A 23,857-nucleotide genomic window follows, 5' to 3' on the forward strand; every position below is an offset into this window, starting at 1 on the left:
GTGAAAAATGGTCACAAGTCCCCTTTTTTCAGTGCTGTTGCATCTTGGAACAGTCACTAAGTGAACTATTGTAGGTCGAGGGCTACTATATCTGTACTCAGCAGCTCTACTGAGTTGAATTGGGCCAATTCCCTTTTAAGTATGAATGAAATGAATGGATTTACTGTAAGCGTATAGAACACTGTGCTAGGTTCTGCCAGACATTCATTTTACCCAGTTCTTCTTTCTGCATCATGATGAAATGGGCAAAAATCTCATTCATGCATTCCAGTGTATAAAGCTGCATTGCTGACATATTTAAAAGGCAGTGGTCTTTCTTTCGGAGCTATTTTTCAACTTGATACCTTGAGTCTCAGAACAGGCTCCCCACCCCCATGCAGTCCAGGGAGATCCAGGAAATGTGGGAGGTGTTCTGCACCTTGCAAGATTTGACTGTTTATCAAGAGAAATGGGCCTTTGGTATTATTTTTTAGGCCACCATTTTTCATTGCACAGGTTTTGTTTAATGGCCATATCTATGCCCGGTAATGGAATTGAAGGAGGTAGATTTAGATAGTTTGGGAAAAGATGGTTTCTCATCTTCAATTTGCTGTTTATGAATTACGACTTCTATAGAGATGTGAAATAATGTAGTTCATGGCACATAATTGGCAAGCTCTGCTGTACTTTCCATCTTTATATTTTCACAATCATTGTATAATTCAGCACATGTCTCTTCAGATAACTCCCTCCCTGACTCTTGACCTTAAATAGCAGAAAATGTAACATATGTTTTACAGAGAGACAAATACAAATTTGTCTTTTTTATTTTCCAGAATACCTAATTTATGACACAGCTGGTTTGATAGTATAAAGTATTTTCAAGTCTCCAAGTCTTTATACATATTTACCCAAGTAGTATGGCTGTATTACTATTTACCATCTTCCTCCTCGTCCTCGTCCTCCTCCACCTCTTTTGCATGTACACCAAGAGCTTCTGCACTGGAGACAAATTCTTTGTGTGTCTAATTACACTTGGTCAAATAAAGTATTCAATTGTGTTACATGGCACCCTTCTCATTTTGTTTTCTTAAATAGTTCAACCTTCTTTACTTTCTGCAACTAGTTGAACATAGATTTATTAAAATTGTGATTCATTGAAAAATGAAGACATTGTTCATATCCCTATTGCTTCTATATTTTATCTTTTCTTAACTGATTTTAAACAGTTGTGATCTTCCTCATCAAAACTTTGCATATCTTCAGATTTCTATGGTACCACAAAGTCAGCCATACTTCTATTTTGGATGCTTGCCTCACACCTCCAAATCCTCTAGAGTCCTTTATATTATCTCAGTAAGCTTATTTAGCAAGTAAGTAAAATTGGATATGGACTATCAAGTTGAATCTCAAGACAAACAGACTAGAAGAGCATTAGGCAAACAAACTGAAAGTAGTCATGTTTCCTTTTAAAGATAAGGTAGCATTTCTCAAAAAAGGTGAAATCCTGGATTTTATTTGAAAACAGAGGACATACATTTTATTTAATGATAGGAGTGCATGGGTCAACTGTTAAATAAACTGCCATTCAACCAATTAACCAGAGTTCCAAAAAGATAGTCTCAAAATTATCCAGTGGTTTGAAAAAATTATCCAGAACTGTCAGGAATCTTTCTAGTAATTGCCAAAAGCCAGCGATTTTAATGTCTTTTGTTCCTGAAGAAGATAAAAGTTGCAGCACTTCTAAATCACTATCTATTCATTTGAAAGTGTCTGTTGGTTCTTTCCAAATAGGGTTTCAATCTTTGTGCTTTGACATATTTTAACATACATGTATGATGCTTCACAATTCCACTGAAATATACAATATCCCATCAAATGAAGGAGTCTTTCTACTCTACATTTTGAATGTGATATGAACTTCCACATATTTCTACTGCTTCTTTGGCCTCTAGAATTAGTGAAATCTTTAATTTAAGTTTCCAGTGAACGTTAAATCGCATTCTTTGATTGATGTAGACTTTTTATGCTCCCTGAAAAGTCTTCAAGTTTTGCAGGTAATCCTATAAACCTATGGAGACAGCGCAACCTCTTCTTTAAATGTTATTAATTTATTGGAGCCTATTACTGTAATTTAGCTTTTTGTGCTAAGTTAAATGCCTATGGAGATTCTCAGTCATCCATGCCATGGTTGTCCCAGAGATGCTTTTTCAAAAGGCAACTGGATGTTTGTTTTTCCTTGAAGATGTTTCGCTTCTCATCCAAGAAGCTTATTTAGTTCTTCTTTGTGCTGAATTAGTCTTTTTTCTCCCCCCTCCCTCCCCCTCTCCCTCCCTTTTCCTCACTTCTTTTATTGCGTTGATTCACAATCAAAACATATATTCCAAGGAAGATGTATACGGAATTTGGATTTGTGGGATTACAGATAGTCCTTAAGTGGGATTACAGATAGTCCTTAAGTTATGACCTTAATGGAGCCTGCCCATTATGGTGGTGGTGGGATTTGCACCTATTTAGGAGAACTAGCTGTTAACTTTCTAAGCAGTTCGGAGACCTGGTTGTTGGAAGAAATCTTATTTTGTTTTGTTTTCCACTTTACAAGGCTAATCCTGTAAAGAAGGCAGAATGGAAACATTCTGGTGTTGTTTCTAGCCTAATTTTTATTGCCCTGCTTACAGAAACTGCCTCTACGGTTAACCCTTATTACATTGTAACAGCTAAGGTGAAGAGCCCATTGACTTGAGTGATGTTGAGTTGGCCACGGCCACATGGCCATATGACCACCAAGCCATGCCTATGCAGCGGGTCATTAGGGCAGAGAACCAGTTGTTAAATTATTTGAATTCCACAACTGGTTGTGAGCAATCTGATTTTTCAATCTTCTTTGTAGTGGTTGTTAAGCAAATGACACAGTTGTAAAGTGAATGTCACAGTTGTTGAACAAATGCTAATAGTTCTTACATGTACCCAGGATTCGCTATGGGCTGGTTTTTGCAGAAAACTGTGAGTAAATCTGGTTTTCAGCAAGGCCATCATAAAACGTGGTAATGTGACCATGGTACACTGTAAAATGCCATATATGTAGCCTAGGTTCTGAGCACTTGAAGTGCAGTCACATGACTGTAGGGAGGGCGGAGATGCCAGACCTTCAAATCCAGATTGTAAATATCCCCCCAGGTAGGCCCTTTGTTGCTTATGGATTGATTGTAAATCAGGGATTGACCGTTTTGTCTTTCAATACTAACAGTTTCATATTTACCATTTTAAAAGCTCGATGCAGAGTTGCATCAATGCTAAAGGGATTTGAATCTGAGGAGTTGCTCATTATTGAAATTTAACAAATTAGTAAATTAGTTGCATTGCTCCCATATCTGCTATCTCCCGAAAGTGTCTTTTAGATCGCAGCTTGGGAACTCCTGCTGTATGAATTATGCCGTTTCTCTTCATCATAAGCACAATGTTTAAATATTTTATCTGTGAACTGCCTTGCAGAGCCGAGTGTTCAGATAAAATGGAATATAAACTTTTAAATAAAAAGTGAAACAGCTAGGGTGAAAGTGATAATTTCTCTAAGAAAAGGAAATTAACAGAAGAAATTCCTTAAAAGTGATATTTGTTTGATTTCCACTGCAATCATTCTGAGCATTACTTTGATTATGTGCCATCACATTGTCTACTTTTTAACATTCTTTAAAATAAATTAATCACACATTTGAATAAATATGATAACTTCAGGTAATTGTGACTGCTTTTAGATCCCTCCTTTTTGAGACTGATCAGTAGAGCAGTTCTTCTGAATAAAAATGCCTGGAGGCAGTGGTGGGTTCCTACCAGTTCGGACCAGCTCAGCTGAACCAGTAGTAGCTTGGTGGCCTGGGTTGCTGGAACTGGCAGACCCAGGCCTGCCACGCCCCTGAACTGTTCTCCTGGTGGTGCCGGAGGTGGTGCCATCTTGTTTTTTGCTTCTGTGCATGCGCAGAGCAATTTTAGTTGTACTGTGCATGCACGTGCAGCGTACATCAAGTGCGTGCATGTGCGTCCCTGAGCAAACCGGCAGTAGTCTCTGCCAGAACCCACCCCCGCCTAGAGGTATATATTTGCAAATGGAAATAAGTTGTATTTCAGTATTATTTCAATATTGTTTCAAATAATGTTACAAAGATTTTGCATGGTGCATAATTCTTCTCAGTGGTGAGGCCCTCTCTTTTTAGATATAATTTTTGTGAATTATACCCTCACAAATCAGTTCACACATCTGGAGAAAATAGGAAACATAATTACAAATGTAAATATCACAAAAAAGCCAAAAGCCCATGTGGGTTGGTAACCTAAAGCTCTATAGAAGTTTTGAAGTTCAAATCAGACAATCCATAACAATTGTCCTTGCTGGCTGAGAATTTTCAACCAAGAGATCCAATGTGGAGGTTCTCAGTGGCCACTGTGAATGAACTCACAAGCAGAGCCTAAACACAATAATTGTCTCTTATTTTGCTCCTTAGCAAAACATATTAATGACCTGTAATCACAACTTCATGTGGCAAGAAATTTCTAATTTTGTTCTTTGCAATATACATTATATTGTATGTAACATAAAATTTTTTGTTGTTGTTGTTTTATTGTAGTCCTGGCTCTACTGCTACCTGGTATGTTTGGGATGTTTTGTAGAAGATGCAACTAATATTAAAAATTGGAAAAGCATTTTCCAGCTATTCCACCTCAGGGATAGATATTTTTTCTTGAAAGAAAAAAAAAGACAGACTGGTGGGAAAGCACAGGAGGGTACCAAGGAAACATGGTATTAGACTATCTAGCCTCCCCATAAAATGTTGAGAAGGAGGCAGGCAATGGCATGATAAAAACCTTGGCCAGGAGCATCCCTAGTCATCAGCAAGATTTGTAATTATTCTTGGAGCTGTTTCTTGAACAAGGTTTTTTTTCCCCCTCTGAAAGCAGTATTATTTGATTTATGCTTCATAATGTCTAAAATAGCTTAGGGTGGGAATTTCTTATACATAATTTCCTTTGGTACATTTATCATTTTGTGTTCAATTGTTAACTGGATATAGTTTTTTTTTTAAGGGTGGTGGCTTTCGTTTATTTTTGCTAAGTGATTGGTATGGGCAATGTTTTCCTCAGCAAAATTTCTCACACTGGAACCTCTTCCTTCCTTCCTACTCTCTCCTTTACCTGAAAAAGATGGATCTTTCTTATTTTCAGACTTAAAAAAATATTTCTAAAAACAATAACCATACACTGTTGGATACAACAGCAACTTAAAATTAAAAACCTGGATTTTAAGAAATTAGCCTGTTTTCTACTTATTTTAAGGAAGAAATGCTTTGATATTATAGCTCATGTGTCATCACTAAGAACCACAAGAGTTTTCAGATTTAATGAAGGATGGGTATGTTTTCTAATCAATATCGTACCAAGCTTTTTATAACTCTGGGATAGCAAATTGCTTTGGATCCTTACCCAATATGTCCTTGTTTCTGCCCTTTAAAACTGGACAGTTTTCATGAGCAAATCTAAATTTAAACAGGAGGATAAGAAAGAAGATTCAAGAGAGGGAGAGCTGTTTAACCCACTAAGGGATAGGCAACTTACACTTTATGTTTTGGACTAGAGTTCAATAAGCCCTTGTCATTGACTTTATTGCCAAGGGCCGAAAGGTGTTGCCATTAAAAGCTTTTAGAAAAGGCCAGGTAATCTTAGACTTAGACTTATATACCACTTCATAGTCCTTTTTACAGCCCTCTGTAAGCAGTTTACAGAGTCAGCCTATTGCCCCCAACAATCTGAATCCTCATTTTACCAACCTTGGAAGGATGGAAGGCTGAGTCAACTTTGAGCCAGTGAGGATCGAACCCCTGATAGTCAGCAGAATTAGCCTGCAACACTGCTTTCTAACCACTGCACCAGCTACATTGGTTTAAAGGCAACCTAATTAACAATGAGGCCAATTATACATTTGTAAGTATTGTATGATTTTTTTTCAGAATGTTGTAAATAGTAATTACACATTTGAAAGTATTATGATTTTTTCAGAATATTGTAAGTATTCATAAGCAATGCAGCTCATGAGAGTCAATTCTGAAAAGCTGTTTTAGAGGTACCAGAGTGCAAACATTGCTCCAATCAGGGCTTTAATTCTTTAAGGCTGCCATGTCCCCTCCTAGAGATGAGTGGCAAGTTCAGAAAACTTCAGAGTATCTTTCTATGAAGGACAGCTGCATGGTCTCTGGAAAAAGTGCAGTGAAGAATTTCAGGCATAGAATATGTTAAATATTGGTCTTCTTGGCTCTGAAGTATCTTTTTCCTAGCTGAATCTGAAAGGCTCCATAGGCTCCATTAGAGACCATATGTCAAAGAAGGAATTTGAAACAAACAATTGGGCAAAACCAGCATCTTATTATACTCCCGTGTCAGGCCTGCAGTGATCTTTTCTTTTGGATCTTTGGCCTGCCACACTTTCTATTATTCTACTATGCATTTTCTATTGTGAGAAAATGGGAGGAGTGATTATACGGAGTTAGGTGCTATGTAACCATAACAAAATTCTTTCTAGAAAGCCAAGGTCATCCTTTGTCTCTGCACCTCTGCACATGACTGGAACTGGATGGGTGGAACTGCCAGCATGGCAGTGGGAGATTGGACCTTGTGATGGACTTTGGGTGTGGGGGCAAAATCTTGAACTTTTAATTGGGTGGGGAAAACCAGGAATCTTTCAGATTCGGGTTTTCCCACATGTGCAAACATAGCTCTCTTAATAAATTGGAACTTTGAGTAATACTTTGCCTTGGACTCTTTGGGATGCTATTTAGAACCCTGACACCCTACTGAATTTATGAATCTGAATCTGAAAGCTCTTAATGGAAACTTATTCCAGATTTTGCAGTGGTGGGATTCAAATAATTTAACAACCGGTTCTCTGCCCTAATGATTTCTTCCAACAACCAGTTCACCAAACTGCTCAGAAAGTTAACAACCGGTTGTCCTGAAGTGGTGCAAACTGGCTGAATCCCACCACTGAGATTATGTCTATTTCATATGTGGTAGTCATTGATATGCAAACAAACAAATTTTCCTTTCTCATATGATTTTATACTAAAACTGATTCTGTTAGAGGACAATTTGTTCTCCTTTTTTGGACAGATCTTGGTATCTTATACCGCGGTCCCCAACTTTGAGGCTTGGTGGCCTGGCTGGGGAGGAGACAGGGGAATTGGGCTGCATGAACAGTGGGCCTGCCCTGTGCATGTGTTCACGTAGCCTTCGTGTGAGTGGTGGGCTGGCGCACATGTGCGGCTTGAGTTGCACAAGTGGTGGGCTGGTGTGCATGAGTGCCTGCCAGCCTGCTGCTTGTGCAAGTTGAACAGTGCACGCATGCACGCACTCAGTCCAGTCACTCGCATGGCCCAATTCCTAATAGACCATGGCCTGGTAGTGGACCATGGCCTGGCGATTGAGGACCCTTGCCTTATATTGCAGATTATTATGACTAGAGAGCAACCTTGAAAGTAATTTCAGATGAGGTAGCCAGTATTAAGACAAATTAAGTCTAAATACAAACTGTCTTAAAGTAAAGGAAAAAACAAGATTTTTCAATATAGCGAATTGATTTGATTTGTTGATTCAGATTAGTGTTGAAAACTGTCTTGAACTGGATTCTCAAATCTATTCAGTCAGCCAGTTTACTAAAAGCCATCTCTACACATGGGCAGAAGTGTCTGAATCATCCAGATCAATTGGGAACTGTGTGATTAGATTTGAGTTCCTCATCCGAGAAGATTTGACTTGACTTGTCTTCAAAGGGAATCTCTGAAAGGAATTTTTTCCCTCAGCCCTCATATTGTGCAATTAGAGAGATAAGAATCTTAAAGCAAGATACATTCATTGATACACTAGATGAAACAACTCTACACCAACTGGGGCATAGATCATAGGTCATAATTTCAAAGGAGTGAATGGTAACATTAAAATTGGTCATGTGTTCGTGGAAAGCCCTCGCAAATAAAGCTCTATTCATAAATTACAGAGATTAGTGAAAATAGCAACAAAACCACCACTCCTTCTGTGCCGACATACATAATAGTTCATTACTATTCTTTAATTAACCCACATCCCTCTTAACCATGCTATATTTGATAGGAGGTAGCCAGAAATACTTACTCACAAAGGTAAGGAGCTTTCTCTTTCTTACTGCATATATATATAACAAGGCTTTTCAGATAAAACTTTTGGTAACCAAATTGGACTATATGAGGCAACAGAAGAACTGAAGTCAGGACCCAAGATGGAAAACAATAAAGAGAATATTTGGAAAGGTCAGATGAGGTTAATAGAGTAGTCATATCATCAGTAGATAATTGGGTAGAAGATTTAATTCTTAACCCATGCCCATATGCTCCAAGGTAAATTCTATTGTGTTTAGTCAAGTACCTTCTAAGATAATTGAGCGCACCATGGAATCAAATATACTTTTTAAAATAGCAGAAATATTGTTAAAAGCCATCTGAAACTACCCCTTATCCATTGGAGGGGACAGTGAGAAATATAAAAAGATAATGGGCAAAATAAATTTGAATTTATTCTTTCCCTTGAAGTTTGTCTACTGATCTATCTGTCCATCTGTCCACCTATTTATGTTGGCTACAAGTTGTCCCATATATTTATTTGAGGATTGAACTATAGTTATATTTACATCAAATGATATCTTAAAAAAAGATTGTGAGTGATAACAACATACTCAATTTTGCACAAGTACTGGGAAAATTGCCAAACTATTAATTCCTCAATCCAATAAAATAGTAAAATGCAAGCCATCCAAAAAAGAAAAGAAAAGAAAGAAGGAAAAAGAAACCAAAGAAATCTGGATTAATTCATATAGCATAGATACATTTCATGACATCTATGATAAAGGAAAACTTAGGAATTTGTTTTCAGCACTCACATTGCACAATGCTCTCAGATCTTCCACACAAACACCTGCTATTGGTAACCCAAGTCTTTTTCTCAACTTTTAAAATTAAGACAGGAGTGGAACCATTTTGCTGATCAACTGCAAATCTTTTACGAATTTAATAACAGATTTTCCTTCCGCCTACCCTATCCTTAGCAATCTATCTATATTGTCATAATAAGGGGATTTTGATTGTGAAAAACCAGTCAGAATGACAATAATTGTTACAGAGGGATGGAACATGGATAAGATTTCTGGTCAGCACTGGCTGAAAATATTTGGATAGGTAAGAAGATGCAAATTAGGGACTCTCTCCACACACACACAAAATATGTTAGAAAATAAATGAAAAAGAGTATAAATAAAGGAAGAAAACTGGCCTTTCAGAGTTAAAGTTCAGGACCTTGGTGGGAAGATTCCTAATTTTTATTAAATTGTGTTGATCCATAACAACCAACCATAAAGATAGACAGTCTTCAAACTTGGTAGACAGACAAGAAAAATTAAGGATTCCTAGTTTTATTTTTAAAGGCTACATTTCAATCGCCTTCTAAAAATTATGTTTTCCCAAATAGCACAATATTGATATTTATTGTTGTTATGAATGAGTTAACATGTAACAACTCCATGTAAATGGTAAGATGTTCACCTTCACCTAAATCATGTGCAAAGTCTGTGAAACATCCTCCTGAGATGAAATATGCCAATAAAAAAGCATACATACAGCTTGTTCTCTTAGTCTAATCTAAATCATACTTAAATTATGCTTATGTCAGAGATACTCCTTGGATAGTTTTACGTTTCTTAGGAATTTAAGAAGTCTAAAAGCACAACATTCTTCTATCTACACATGCAATAAAAACTAAACATAAAAAGGAATATGATAAACCCACAAAGGTATCTCTTAACAGATTTTATTGATGTCAAGCTTGAATCCATTACGCTGCCAGTTATCTGTGGCAAATAATAACGAAACAAATATTCTTAGTAACCAAACCTTTTAGAGGCCAGAATTAATACATAGATCACCCATGGAGAACAATTCTGCTGAGAACAAAGAATGTGATTTCCAACATGATCCCTTCCAGAGGTATGGGGATTGAAAGACCCAGAATTCCCAGCCACAAGGAACACCAAATGAATTCCATAGGGCTTAATTTCTCTCTCTTTCTCCCTCTCTCTCTCTCCCTCCCTCCCCCTTCCTCCCTCTCTCTCTTTAATTGGGCAAGGACAGGCAATCACCCCTGACAACTGGCCTTTTTGCAGCCTGTTGTCACCCATTCATGAAATTTGCAGAAAACTCCCCAGATTCTAAAACCTATGTGGTGTTTAATGCAGTCTAAAAAGCAACTACATGCCGTAGTTCTTTGTGTTAATAGATACTTATAGATACTAGAGCTTGTGTACTATTCAGAAACAACTATTCAGAAAAAGTGTTATGACTATAAATACAGGGAGTCCTCAACTTACAACAGTTCATTAAGTTTCAAAGTTACAAAACCATTGAAAAAAGTGACATGACCATTTTCCACAGTTACAACCTTTTGTAGCATTCCCCATGATCATGTGATCAAAATTCAGATGCTAGGCAACGAACTCATACTTATGATCATTGCAGCCTACCAGGGTCATGTGATCGAGCCGAGGTGGCGCAGTGGTTAAATGCAGCACTGCAGGCTACTTCAGCTGACTGCAGTTCTGCAGTTCGGCTGTTCAAATCTCACTGGCTCAGGGTTGACTCAGCCTTCCATCCTTCCGAGGTGGGTAAAATGAGGACCCGGATTGTTGTTGGGGGCAATATGCTGACTCTGTAAACCACTTAGAGAGGGCTGAAAGCCCTATGAAGCGGTATATAAGTCTAACTGCTATTGCTATTGCTATTACTTTTTTCAAGTAATTGTTCTTGACAAGCAAAGTCAATGGGGAAGCCAGATACACTTAACAACCAGGTTACTAACTTATCAACTGCAGTGATTCACTTAACAACTGTGACAAATAATATCGTAAAATGGGGCAAAACTCACTTAACAAATTCTCACTTAACAACATACCTTTGGGTCTCAATTGTGGTAGTAAGTTGCGGGAGTATCTGTACAATATGCCTGTACTTTGAAGATGTCATTTTCCAACCACTGTGTTTGTATCAGTTACAGCAAGTAACTAGTAAGTGTAATAAAGCTTGTGTATTGCTTCTGCACTTCTGTCAGATGATATTCCTAGTATTATGCTGAGTCTAAAACACCCTGTACATTGTTAAGTCACATGGTGAAACATTTCTCTGATCTAAAGTCTTCCAACTGAGTATTTAAAAAGCTCATTGAACTACAGGTTGCAAACTGAAAAAAAGCAACCTTGCTTTGTATTATGAAGTATTTACTATTTTGACATTTTGGGGAAATGCTAAAAAATATGCTGTCTCTACTAAAGCATGATTCTTTGGGGTGTGTCTGAGCATCAACAAAAGAAGAGTGCTCGGATATGACAAGAAATGCTTATGGCTGCAAATTTAAAGCATGTATAATAATAGCCTTGCAGCCTTTTCATTGCATAGACTTGCACACTGTGTTTTTATTGTTATCGCTGTTTTGCTCTTCTTCTTCCAAATAGTGTATCTTTTTCTGAGACATGTAATCCTTATTTCAGGTAGTAGAGAAGCAGCGTTCACCTATGCTATCATTGCTGCTGGAGTAGCCCATGCCATCACTGCTGCCTGCACCCAGGGGAACCTGAGCAATTGTGGTTGTGACAAGGAAAAGCAAGGACAGTACCACAAAGACGAAGGATGGAAATGGGGAGGATGCTCTGCAGACATCCGATATGGAATAGGATTCTCCAAAGTGTTTGTGGATGCAAGGGAGATTAAGCAAAATGCAAGGACTCTCATGAATTTGCACAACAATGAAGCTGGGCGGAAGGTAGGCACCTTTGCTACGCTCCTAATGTGGCCGAGCAAATTATTTTGTATTATGTATGTGCATGTGCTATGAAGGTAATGTCACTTCCCATTTCACAAGGATGTGAATTTGCATATCAATGGAACGGACTTTCAGGAAATTATTTGTGCAAGGGGGATGTATCACAATAATAAAGCAGGAAGCAACAAGAAGAAAAACATATTCATAATGAAATAATATTTTAACATTAATCATGCATGTAGCTCAGTGATCAGATTTTTTTCCCCTTTACTTATGACTTATTTATTATTCATGAAGTAATGAGTGCGTCATATGTGTAAGATGGTAAGATAAAAAGTTAGTACCAAACTGTTGCTTTTAAATCATAATTCTGTTTGGAACAACTCAATGCAGGGAATAGAACTCATGGTTAGAATGTACTTTTCTCATTCTGTATGAAAAACTGTAAAATTGGCAAGATGGGACTGAAAAAATGATTAAATATAAGTATAAGTATAAGTATAAGTATAAGTATATAAATATACATATATATAAACACATATATATATATAAAAACACATATATATATATATATATATATATATATATATATATATATATATATATATATATATATATATATATATATATATATATATATATATATATATATGTGTTTTTATTTGTGCTGATAAATAAATAAAGGAAGACTAGTATAGATCTATTTCAAGCTATTTAGCTCTCATCAGCTAGCCATATCCTTACTGGGATTCGAACCTGTGCTCTATTGCCTCCAAGGCAGGGAGTTAACCATTTGAGCTACAGAGAACGACTCCTTTTATCAGCCAGCCAGGGTGGGAGGTATATACTTAAAGTCACAACCCCTGGTATGCCCAAGTGTGGGAGGAAGGTCACACTTCCACTCTCTGTCATTAGGCTCGTCACAAGAGTCCATCCAGACAGAAACCCAATATTTTTACTGTTGCCTTTGTTATATTTGTGTTTTTATTTGTGCTGATAAATAAATAAAGGAAGACTAGTATAGATCTATTTCAAGCTATTTAGCTCTCATCAGCTAGCCATATCCTTACTGGGATTCGAACCTGTGCTCTATTGCCTCCAAGGCAGGGAGTTAACCATTTGAGCTACAGAGAACGACTCCTTTTATCAGCCAGCCAGGGTGGGAGGTATATACTTAAAGTCACAACCCCTGGTATGCCCAAGTGTGGGAGGAAGGTCACACTTCCACTCTCTGTCATTAGGCTCGTCACAAGAGTCCATCCAGACAGAAACCCAATATTTTTACTGTTGCCTTTGTTATATTTGTGTTTTTATTTGTGCTGATAAATAAATAAAGGAAGACTAGTATAGATCTATTTCAAGCTATTTAGCTCTCATCAGCTAGCCATATCCTTACTGGGATTCGAACCTGTGCTCTATTGCCTCCAAGGCAGGGAGTTAACCATTTGAGCTACAGAGAACGACTCCTTTTATCAGCCAGCCAGGGTGGGAGGTATATACTTAAAGTCACAACCCCTGGTATGCCCAAGTGTGGGAGGAAGGTCACACTTCCACTCTCTGTCATTAGGCTCGTCACAAGAGTCCATCCAGACAGAAACCCAATATTTTTACTGTTGCCTTTGTTATATTTGTGTTTTTATTTGTGCTGATAAATAAATAAAGGAAGACTAGTATAGATCTATTTCAAGCTATTTAGCTCTCATCAGCTATATAAATATATATATATTTACAAATTTAGAATCCCCAGAATAATTTCATAATTTGAAATTTGATGTTTGGTCAGAATTTTTCATTTCTGACACATGATCTGTTAGCAATAGTACTAGCACTTAGACTTGTATATAGCGCTTTACAGTGCTTTACAGCCCTCTATAAGCTGTTTACAGAGTGAGCATATTGTCCTTATTTTACTGACCTTGAAAGGATGGAAGAGTGAGTCAGCTTTGATCTGGTGAGGTTCGAACCCCTGGCAACTGGCTGAGTTAGCCTGCAATTTTGCATTCTAACCACTGCAACACCACAGCTCCTGTTTCTTGGAAGCATGGCAGTAATCCCCCACCCCCACCCCGATACAGCCATGGGAACATCCATTGGTCTCTTTTACCACACATAAGGCTTAGGTTTTGCTGAATAGTGATGGCATGGGCTACGGATGATAATTATTTCTATTTAACAAATTTTGAATATAGCACCTTCGGGACATCCTAGACCTAGGATGCTGAAAGACCTTTATCTAGGTCTTTGTATCATCTTTACCATTTGGTATTTATTCTAAATTCATGTATATTGCATATCGTGTAACATACTTTTGATCAAGTAGATTGTAACCCATAAAAGTTACTATTATATTTGGCCTTAGAATTCCATGGGATTTTTTTCTTGTTATTTTTACTACAACAGGCATAAAAATATTTTCTTTTCAAAGACAATACAATAGTTCGCACAATAGAGCAGAACTAATACTATACTTAAATATTAACGTGACAATTCTCCTATAATATCTACATAACAGCAGTCACTGAATGTCACTGAAATGACAAAATGTGCATTTTGACATCTCAATGCAAGCTCTGTCTTTATATGCTTTTATTATAACATAGTCAGCAAATATGTAAGGAATTTGTGTCACAATGTCACAACGCACATTTTTCCACCTTACTTCCCTTATAGACATCTTTTAGTGTGGCACAATTGTTTATGTGAGAACTGTTCAGGCTGGGAAGCATGTGTGTGTGTGAAACTGAATTCAAAGCATTGCATAGTTGTTAGAAATATAATCTAACGGTTGGGTTGGCAATATATAAATCATGTAACAATGCTGTACCTGTTTCTTTAAATCCTGCTGTAAATGTGATTGGTTGCTGTTTCCTCAAGCAGCCATAAGATGGAGCCAGAATCACTGTTAGATGCTGATCTGATCTGAGTGTTTGGAAGCTGGCTGTTAGAAGTGCCATATAGTGATCAGCGTGAGCTATTGTAAGTTTTGAGACTGCTAGCAAACTTTGTGTATCGGACTGTTTGTATGATTATGGACTATGTTATTTGGATTATACCTTAACTGAAAGACGTTGATGACTGACTGTCTTAACCGTGTATGATTTGGACTGTTTGATGGACTCTGATACCTCTATTTCCACGAAACTATTTAAACTGCAGTGTCTCTGTATGCTGGTTTGTGTGTTCTCCAACAACACTCTCACAACGCTTCTCTGAATGCACTCGCTCTCCCATTGGGGATTTTACCTAACAATAGTCCTAATGTGTATAGTGAATTTTCACACATTAAAATTTTGTTGAATGTCATGTGAACAGATGTATTCTTTGCTGTATTCATACAAGTTTCAGTAGAGCATTAGAGTCCCAGATTGTTGGTAGAAAAATCAGTCTTTCAGGGCAAGGCTGATAAGCACTCACCTTTATCTCCCTTTAAACACTGCCAAAGACCTAAATGCCAATTAATTTTGCAAGGCCAAATGGAGCACAATGTCAAACAGAGTTTCTCAGAGTTTGAACTGACCAGAATGAACAAAATTGCTTTCTGCAAAGGCTCACATCCGTTTGCTCCTCTTTTATGTCTTATCGGATGAGCCAATCATCTCCAAGCTTTACTCCTGGGTTACTGTTTTTGTCTTAATTGTTCTTGCCTTCTGGAAGCTCTGCGCATGCACACAGTAGGAACAGGCTCACACTGTTCTTCCGTCTCGTTGATGTCAGATTCCAGAGACTCCAGAGGCAGCACATAACTCCCTGATGGTCCTGGCTCCCTCTCTGCCTCCAACACAGAGCCCTTGTCCGAGCCTTCCTCAGACTCCAAGACTGGCCCATGTTGCTCCCCAACCTCCTCACCGTCCAACTCTGCTGCCAGCTCCGCAGACTGCCAATGTACCACAACACACACTAGCATTCAAATCAGGGGTGAAATTCAGCAGGTTCTGAAGAACTGGTAACGAAAATTTTGAGTAGTTTGAAGAACCGGCAAATACCACCTCAGCTGGCATCAGAGTGGGATGGGAATGGAGATTTTGCAGTATCCTTCCCCTGCCATGCCCATCAAGCCATGCCCACAGAACTGGTAGTAAAAATAATTGAATTTCACCACTGATTCAAATATATAAATTGTAATGCAAAAGTGGCTGGTAGATACATACTTTTGGCAATATAGTGTACTTAAATTGCATTTAATACTAATAATCAACAACTTTCACTTTGTAGAATGCATTATTAGGGAAAATCGCATGTGTGCTATTTTTGGCCCTATAACATTTCCCCCACAAGTTTAAAGGATGTTTAATGGGCAGATACTTATATATTTGCCCAATGTGGAACGATTGTATTGATTTTGGGATTATTGGCAATTTCTTGTTTCTATAATCCAGCATAAGACTAGTTAATAGTATTAAAGAAATCCATAAGAGCTCATTTATGTAGATACTAATAACTTTGATGTTTATTTCAGCTATTTAAATGAAGGTTCACAAAATATAAACATTGGTGAAATGGCATTTTTAAATGTAGAATTTACTTAACGGATAATAAAATATTTAATATAAAAATCAGATCAAATTGCTATACCATTTGACTTTTTTTTTCAAAGTATTTGATTTGGAATATAATTACATGCCAAAGAGTTCTTTTGTTGTTGTTAAGGCATACCATAGTTATCACTGAGATATGAAAAATTGCTTATTAGAATACTCTACAATCAAATTCCATTAGTGCAGTTTTAATATAATTACATTAATCATTATTTGGTGATGATTGTTAATTAGTTATTTCCATTTCAGTACAATGCATAGTTTACTCATTTGAGGATGCGGGGATATCTTTACTCATTTGAGGATAATTATATCTTAACCATCTCTTTCCTAATCCATTAGTTAAAATAGTGAGGAGAAGAAAGTATTTGATGAACAGAAAATGGCCAAGCAATTATTATATGAAGGTCATCATATGACACAATTCATTAGCCTGTCTCTCCTCCCCCGACCTTATTTCAATTGGATAGATAATCTAGTTTGAATATTTTTGATGAAATATCATCAGTTGATTTGAGGTTCATCTGATTATTTGATTACAAGGTGGTGGAAGGGAATGTGTCAGGAATATTCTGTACTTAAATGGTCAATGGTTTCACAGGGAATATCCTTTCTTTCAGAGTTCTTTTCTTGCTACATTCCATTAAGAGCAATATTAACAATAACAATATTTTCTGAGTTAATTATGCTATCTACTCGTTTATTGTGCATAGTAAAATAATCTAGGAAGAACTTTATCAGATCAGTTCAAGAAACTTATTGTACTTTATCCTTGTTAAGTGCCCACTAGTTGTCATTATAAAACTTAAGAGCAATATTAACAATAACAACATTTTCTGAGTTAATTATGCCATCTACTCATTTATTGTGCATAGTAAAATAATCTAGGAAGAACTTTATCAGATCAGTTCAAGAAACTTATTGTACTTTATCCTTGTTAAGTGCCCACTAGTTGTCATTATAAAACTTCAAGAAGGATATGAAGGCAATATCTTCTTGTTCTTTGCCAATTATCCAGAGCTACTCAATCTACTGATTTTTGTAGTATAAAGAAGAACTATGGTTGATTGTGATCTACCAACTTTCATTGAAGGATGTTATAAACTAGCCTTTTGACTTCAGCAATCTGAACTTCAACAGAATTAACTATTCACCTAAAAGCCAGAAATCAATTAAATTAAACATGTATCCAGTGCAGGGGTGGGTTCTGACCAGCGTTACTGCTGGTTTGCTCTTGTGTGCGCATGTGCAGAATGTGTGTTGTGCACACATGCACAATTCAATGGAAATTGTTCTGCGCATGCACAGAACTAAAAAAAGAGTTGGCGGCAGTGACGGTGGCAACCAGGGAACCAGCTTGGAGGCATGTCCAGCCTGGGTCACTGCCAGTTCTGTGAACCAGGCCAGCATACCACTACTGGTTTGGCTGAACCGGGCTGAACCGATAGGAGCCCACCTCTGATCCAGTGGTTTAGCCAGCTAAAGTTGATCCTGTACAAAAAAAGTATTATGGATAGGGCCCTTTTAAAGATCTATGATAATTATCACAACATTAAAATACATAATTAACATTTCTTCTCTGTATCACGATCCTGCATCTGGCATATAATGTGGTATGTAATCTAAACACAACTCCTTGTCAGTATTGATACTTATTACATTGTAACAGCTAAAGCAAAGCGCCCATTGATGTGAGTGACTTTGAGTTGGTTAGGCCCACATGGTCACATGACCACTGGTCCATGCCTACTCAGCTGGTCATTAGGGCAGAGAACCGGTTGTTAAATTATTTGAATCCCACCACTGACTGTGATATTATAATTTTAAAAATACAGTGGAATTTGATAAGCACACCTACTTTGCAATAAGTCCCATCTTTTTGTAGAAAAGAATAAACTTAAAAAATTAAACCATCTGTAGACATATTCCTGGCTGAAGTAACATGAGCTGCTTTTGATTAGCTTGGCCATGGTAGCTTTGATACTGACATCAGTTTTGGGTTTTGTTGATATTCCCATCCTCTGTATTCTTTTAGTTGTCGTGGGCACCCCATCATATGTGAATCTTAAATGTGAACCATAGAACACATCCATAACTTGTCTTGAAGTATATTTTTGTGCAATTCAGTAGATACTTCCCATGTCCTTACTGTCTTTGTACTTTTACCGTACAATATGTTTAAACTGTTAAAACTGAAGCATTCACCAATATAATATTTTTCTAGCTCTCAGAAGGAGATCTTTGAATACTTCTGCAAGCTGCCTCATTTTGGCTACTGGCACCTTAGCTACTGTGGCAATAAAGCAGCAAGCTGTGAGCTAAATCAGTTCCAGTGCAGATCTCAGCCACAAGGTGGCTGCTTGAAAATCACTTTGTGGTTAAGAAAAGCCTTGGCTTTTATCAAAGTCAACTTCCTTTTTAATCAAGGTCTTGTGAGAATAGCAGAAGAAGTGTGTTATTTAATGGATACGCTAGACAAAACAGAAGAGTATTTTCAAGCAGGAATTTTACAGAATACGAGCACGTGTAAGAAAGAGTCAAAGCTTTTTCAAGGAAGAACATTTGGTTACAACGATAAGGAAAGTGTACTCTTTCTCTCACTTGTTTTCTCTTTTGTGACCTTGAAATTCAATGAATGGAATTTTGCATCAGCATTACATCATATTACACATAACACCACATTATGAGTCATTGTGATAAATTATGACCCAGGCTGCATTAGAAGACTCCTGTAACCAAGGACTTATCAAGGTGGCTTTTTATTTGATGTGCCTCTTCATTGCAGGACTTAGGTGAACTGACTTAGTAATCCTATCATGTCGTGTGCTGGGAGCACTTTATATTTCTTTCAGTGCTTGAATTGAAATCTGAGGCATCAAACAGTTGAAAGCAAATACAACAAAGAACAATGCAATGTGCAGTTATCAAAGATGAGGTCATAACTTACAATAGGAATACACAGAAGTACGAATTTATTCTAAAGAAGATAAAAAAGTGAAGAGCAATCGAATTACCCACAGTTTTAAAAGTGTTATGTGGGGATGAACAATTCTGGATACTGGTAACTGAGTTATAATGAGGTGGTTTTGCCATATAGGTCAGGAGCATTCTTACTGTTAGTGGCTTTCTAGGATTGAATTTGGATTCTTTACAGCCATGCCTAAAGGCCTGAGGGACTGAACCAGATACTCGTTCTGTGCACATGTTTTGCCCCGAAGCCACAGTCCTTCCCCTACCTTTTGTGTCAATTTTTTTCTCCAGTAAAGCATAAAAATCTAAGAAAGGATATACATATATATCCCTGATAACTCTTACTTTGAGGAATGTTCCTTCTTTCAACAAATTCAATCCAAATATCTGCCAACTGATTAGTATCTTCAGTTTAAATCTGAGGGTGTTTTGTAAAATAGGTTACGTGAATGTAGACTCTAAAGAAATGGACCCAGGCTTTTATCATCTTTGATCACATAAACTTTAGTAGCAGAAGAATGAGTTAATGAATAAGAAACATAAACCACAAGATAAACCTAAAGGTTTATACATGGCCAAACTTCCAAGGAATCTCCTCACAGGCTGTTCAAATGATCAATAACTTATTCATTTACATGTTGTGCTCTTAAATCTGAATAATGTTATTGGTTTCACAAATACCTAGCCTAGCTTTTTAAAAATACCAATCAGCTTTTTCTTTCCTGTCATTGCAACATTTCTATACACCAGGGCTGTCTATGTGTCTCTCTGTATGTGAACAACATCAAAATGGCAGATGAAACTGGACAATGGAATGCTCTGATCTTTTAATGGATGTATCATGCATGTTAAAAAGTGGCTGGGCTTTGATCACCCAGTTAACAGCTGCATTTTAATGTAATTGTCCTCCTCCATGGACACCCTGAATAGTATTGATGATGAGAGTTTTTAATTGTTGTCTTAGTCTTCTCTGTAGAGTCTTAATTCTGATTTCTAACACAAATTGGTTGAGAGGGCCATAAGCTGCCATTTTAACCATGGAAAAAAATAATTGTAAACAAGGAGTGGTTGAACAAAGGACACTTGCTAGCAAAGCATGGCCTCCATGCTAGAATAGGTTCATGGAGATAGCACCACAAAGGGAAACTTCCCTCCTCCACTCTTGACGTGCCAGTCTTAGTCTGGCCTTTAAGTCAGGTATCTTTGAAGAGGGAAATCTGCTGTACTAGTATGGAAACCAAAAATATGTGCTGTAGCAGTCAGCTATCTCAAGTCATGCCAGCAGAAAAAGCTTTAAATGCCCTCATATGTTTGGAACGTTTGAAAATTGCCATCGACTCCAGGAAGTCTAGAAGAACATCCTCCTATTGAATAATTAAAAAAATGATGGAGGTTGCTCAGATACCTCTGGAATCAAGTGATATTATGGTATCAGCCACAAAGCCACCTAGGCCTTGAAGCTCAGGTGTTAATCATGCCATTTAAAAGCCATTTTCTGACTTTGCTGTTGTTTAACATTGCTGATCTTTGCTTTAAAGCCTTCAAGTGGTTGGCCACTATCCAACAGAGCGAGGTGTTTGTGTGTGGGAGAACTGCTTGTGCAGCTAGATGCTGATTTGAAATCTTCCATGCAGCCTTTTGTACACTGAAGCCGAAGGTTGAAGATGCTCTTGGGTGTAGTGTAGCTATTACTCTACCATTCATATACCTTTCTGACCTTTGTGATTTTAAAAGACGTTACACAAAGAAAGAATTCTAATGTTATGTTTTATTAAAGAATCTGTTTTATTTAAAAGTTAATCCCATTGATTACAGTAAAAATTATTTCTAAGTGTGTATTGAGAAGACATCTTTATGATGCAGAGGCGGCAATCCAGGGTCCATAAGATAATTGTGGGTCTATGGACACCCTTATAATATATCTTCAACTCCTGTCATTGTGCTTGATGGCCTTGTTTGCTGCCAGAATTGACAGGGCTGGAACAATTTTTATTGGCTGTTTTAAATTCATTTGAAAAATTTGATGATAAAGGCTTATATAATCTTAAATTAATTTTTCATTTTCTTACATCACAATCTCTTTCATTATTGTATCCAGCAGCTGGAAAGAGTATGGATTATAATACTTGTACATATTACAAAAGGCAGAAAAGTTTGCCATTTGTTTTTTCTGACTTTTAGCAATAGTACTTAGACTTATATACTGCTTCATAGTGCTTTTACACACCCCTCTAAGCAGTTTACAGAGTCAGCATATTGCCCCCAACAATCTGGGCCTCATTTTACCGGCCTTTGGAAGAATGGAAGGCCGAATCAACCTTGATCTGGTCAGGATTGAACTTTCTGGCAGTCGGCAGAATTAGCCTGCAATTCCACATTCTAATCACTGTGCAACAAGTATCTATGTCTCTACATCCTATGTCTCTAACTTCCATTAGAATGTTGTTTCACTAACTTATCTATTTTGATCAAAAATGAATTTGAAACATTTGATTCTTCTCGACTCTTCTTTTCCCTTTGATAATAATGGTGAAATGGCAAACAAGAATTCCATATGAAGCCTTATTGTTCTTTAGTTGCCATTATCAAAAGGGTTAGTAACAAGTAAGGATTCAAAGGCAGCAAGACAGTTTAGCATTGGTGTTCAAAGATAAGATTGGGAATACATAGTTTTAATTGTAGAAAGCAAGTTAAAGCAATCCAAGTTTAAATACTAGTTAATAAAAGGGCTACCTTTGAAAGCTTCCTGGAAAAGTTGCTATATCAGTATTGTACAGAATTCTATATATTCATAGATACAAACATACATACAATCCTACAATCTGAATGTTTATTTTGGAATGAAATGAGACCAAATTCCTACTTAAAATATTTAACTTCCTGTTTCTACTTTATATATTAAAAAATAATAAAATATAATTTTATTTGTTCTATTTTATTTGATTTATCAAATTGACACAGATAAACAATTTAGAGGAATAGCAAACATTCTCACAATAAATTATCAACTTATTCCCAGTGACCTATGCCTCCATCATCTCTTTTGAAAAGAGACTGTACATGGAGTAGAGTCTAGTTTTTGGGATCCTAGTTGCTCTCTGAGCTTGGTTCCTTTCTTGCAGATATTTCATTGCCCAACTACATGATATCATCAGTCCTTGGCTTGCTCTCTGTTTCTAGACAACTGACTTGCCCTATCAGTGTTGGTGGCAGAGTTTTTGTTAATTCCTCAATTCAGCTATTTACTGTTTGTTTCTCTAAGTAGGTAATTCCTTGATTGGGTCCTTGAATCATAGAATCATAGAGTTAGAAGGGATCTTGGAAGTCTTCTAGTATAACTCCCTGCTCAAGGCAGAAGTCCTTATACCATCCAGAACAAATGGTTGTCCAATCCTTTCTTGAAAGCCTCCTACAATGCAGTAACCACAACTTTAGGAGGTAAACTATTCCATTGATTAATTGTTCTCACTGTCAGCAAATCCCTCTTTATTTTGAGATTGGATCTCTCCCTCTGATGAATTTCTGCTCATTGCATCTTGACCTGCCCTCAGGTACTATGGAAAATAAACTGATGCTCTCTTCCCTATGACAGCCCTTCAAGTATTTTAAGATTCCTATCTTGTCTTCCCCAAGCTTTCCTTTTGTTAGGATAAACATACCTAGTTCTCTTAGCCATTAATCATACAATTTGTATTCCAAATTTGTTAAAATCTTTGTTCTTCTTTGCACATTGTTGGAAATCTGAGCAGCAGTAACCCAGAAAGCGTCTTAGAGTAGCTTGCAGCATATAAGAAAGATATGACAGAGAAAGAAAAAAAAATGGGAAAAGAAAGATGTTAATCTGATTGTTTATCTGGTTAATCTGGATATTTGTCTGGTACTTATCTGGGTATAGGTTGATGGAGAGGATGTATTCTGATCTTTTGGTTTACTTCTTAGCTATTTTATTGTTTCTTTTGAATGGTGTGCAATTGTATGTAAAGCAATAACACCAGACAAACAATGAAGCAGAAAACAATTCCTAATCAAGGAACTACCAAGGAGAAAAACATCTCCTCACCAACACTGGCAGGATAAGCTACTATATATAAAGTGTATAAACACTTAAGCTGGCAGTGAACTTCACGCTCACTAGTATTGTTTATGTTATCTAGTCAGATAAAAAAACATCTGCAAGCAAAGAACTAAGCTCAGAGAGTATTAAGGACTCCACTTTCTCAATTGCTATATTCTTTAATACAGTTTTGCCTCCAAATCAACACTAAACTATTTGTTAGTGCTGGAGAAGACAACAAATAGGCAAACTCACTAATGGTCCAGATGCCTCATTTAATCCCTCCTCCTTTCAGTAGGGATAGTGAATTCCTAGAATTTAAGGCAGAATTTCTGGATCAGCACAGAAAAAACAAAACTTCTGATGGGACTACTTGGAGGTGGCAAGAGATGCCAGGGGTTTCTTTGTCTATGTTACAAAAAAAATCTAAGCAGGAGAAAAA

General features: G+C 37.0%; 1 protein-coding gene across 2 annotated transcripts in view; it reads left to right on the forward strand.

The window, feature by feature from the left end:
- Window positions 1–23,857, forward strand: part of WNT7A (Wnt family member 7A) — a 48,222-nt gene that overhangs the window by 14,568 nt on the left and 9,797 nt on the right. For both annotated transcript variants that reach the window (XM_014056648.2, XM_087709083.1), the window contains exon 3: window positions 11,585–11,856. In XM_014056648.2, coding sequence (XP_013912123.1) covers window positions 11,585–11,856 — 272 coding nt within the window. The remainder of the gene's footprint in view (window positions 1–11,584; window positions 11,857–23,857) is intronic.

This window comes from Thamnophis sirtalis, unplaced genomic scaffold (genome assembly GCF_051295495.1).
Source record: "Thamnophis sirtalis isolate CommonGarterSnake01/CBP01778 unplaced genomic scaffold, rThaSir2_p1.2 scaffold_3, whole genome shotgun sequence".
Lineage (NCBI taxonomy): Eukaryota > Metazoa > Chordata > Lepidosauria > Squamata > Natricidae > Thamnophis > Thamnophis sirtalis.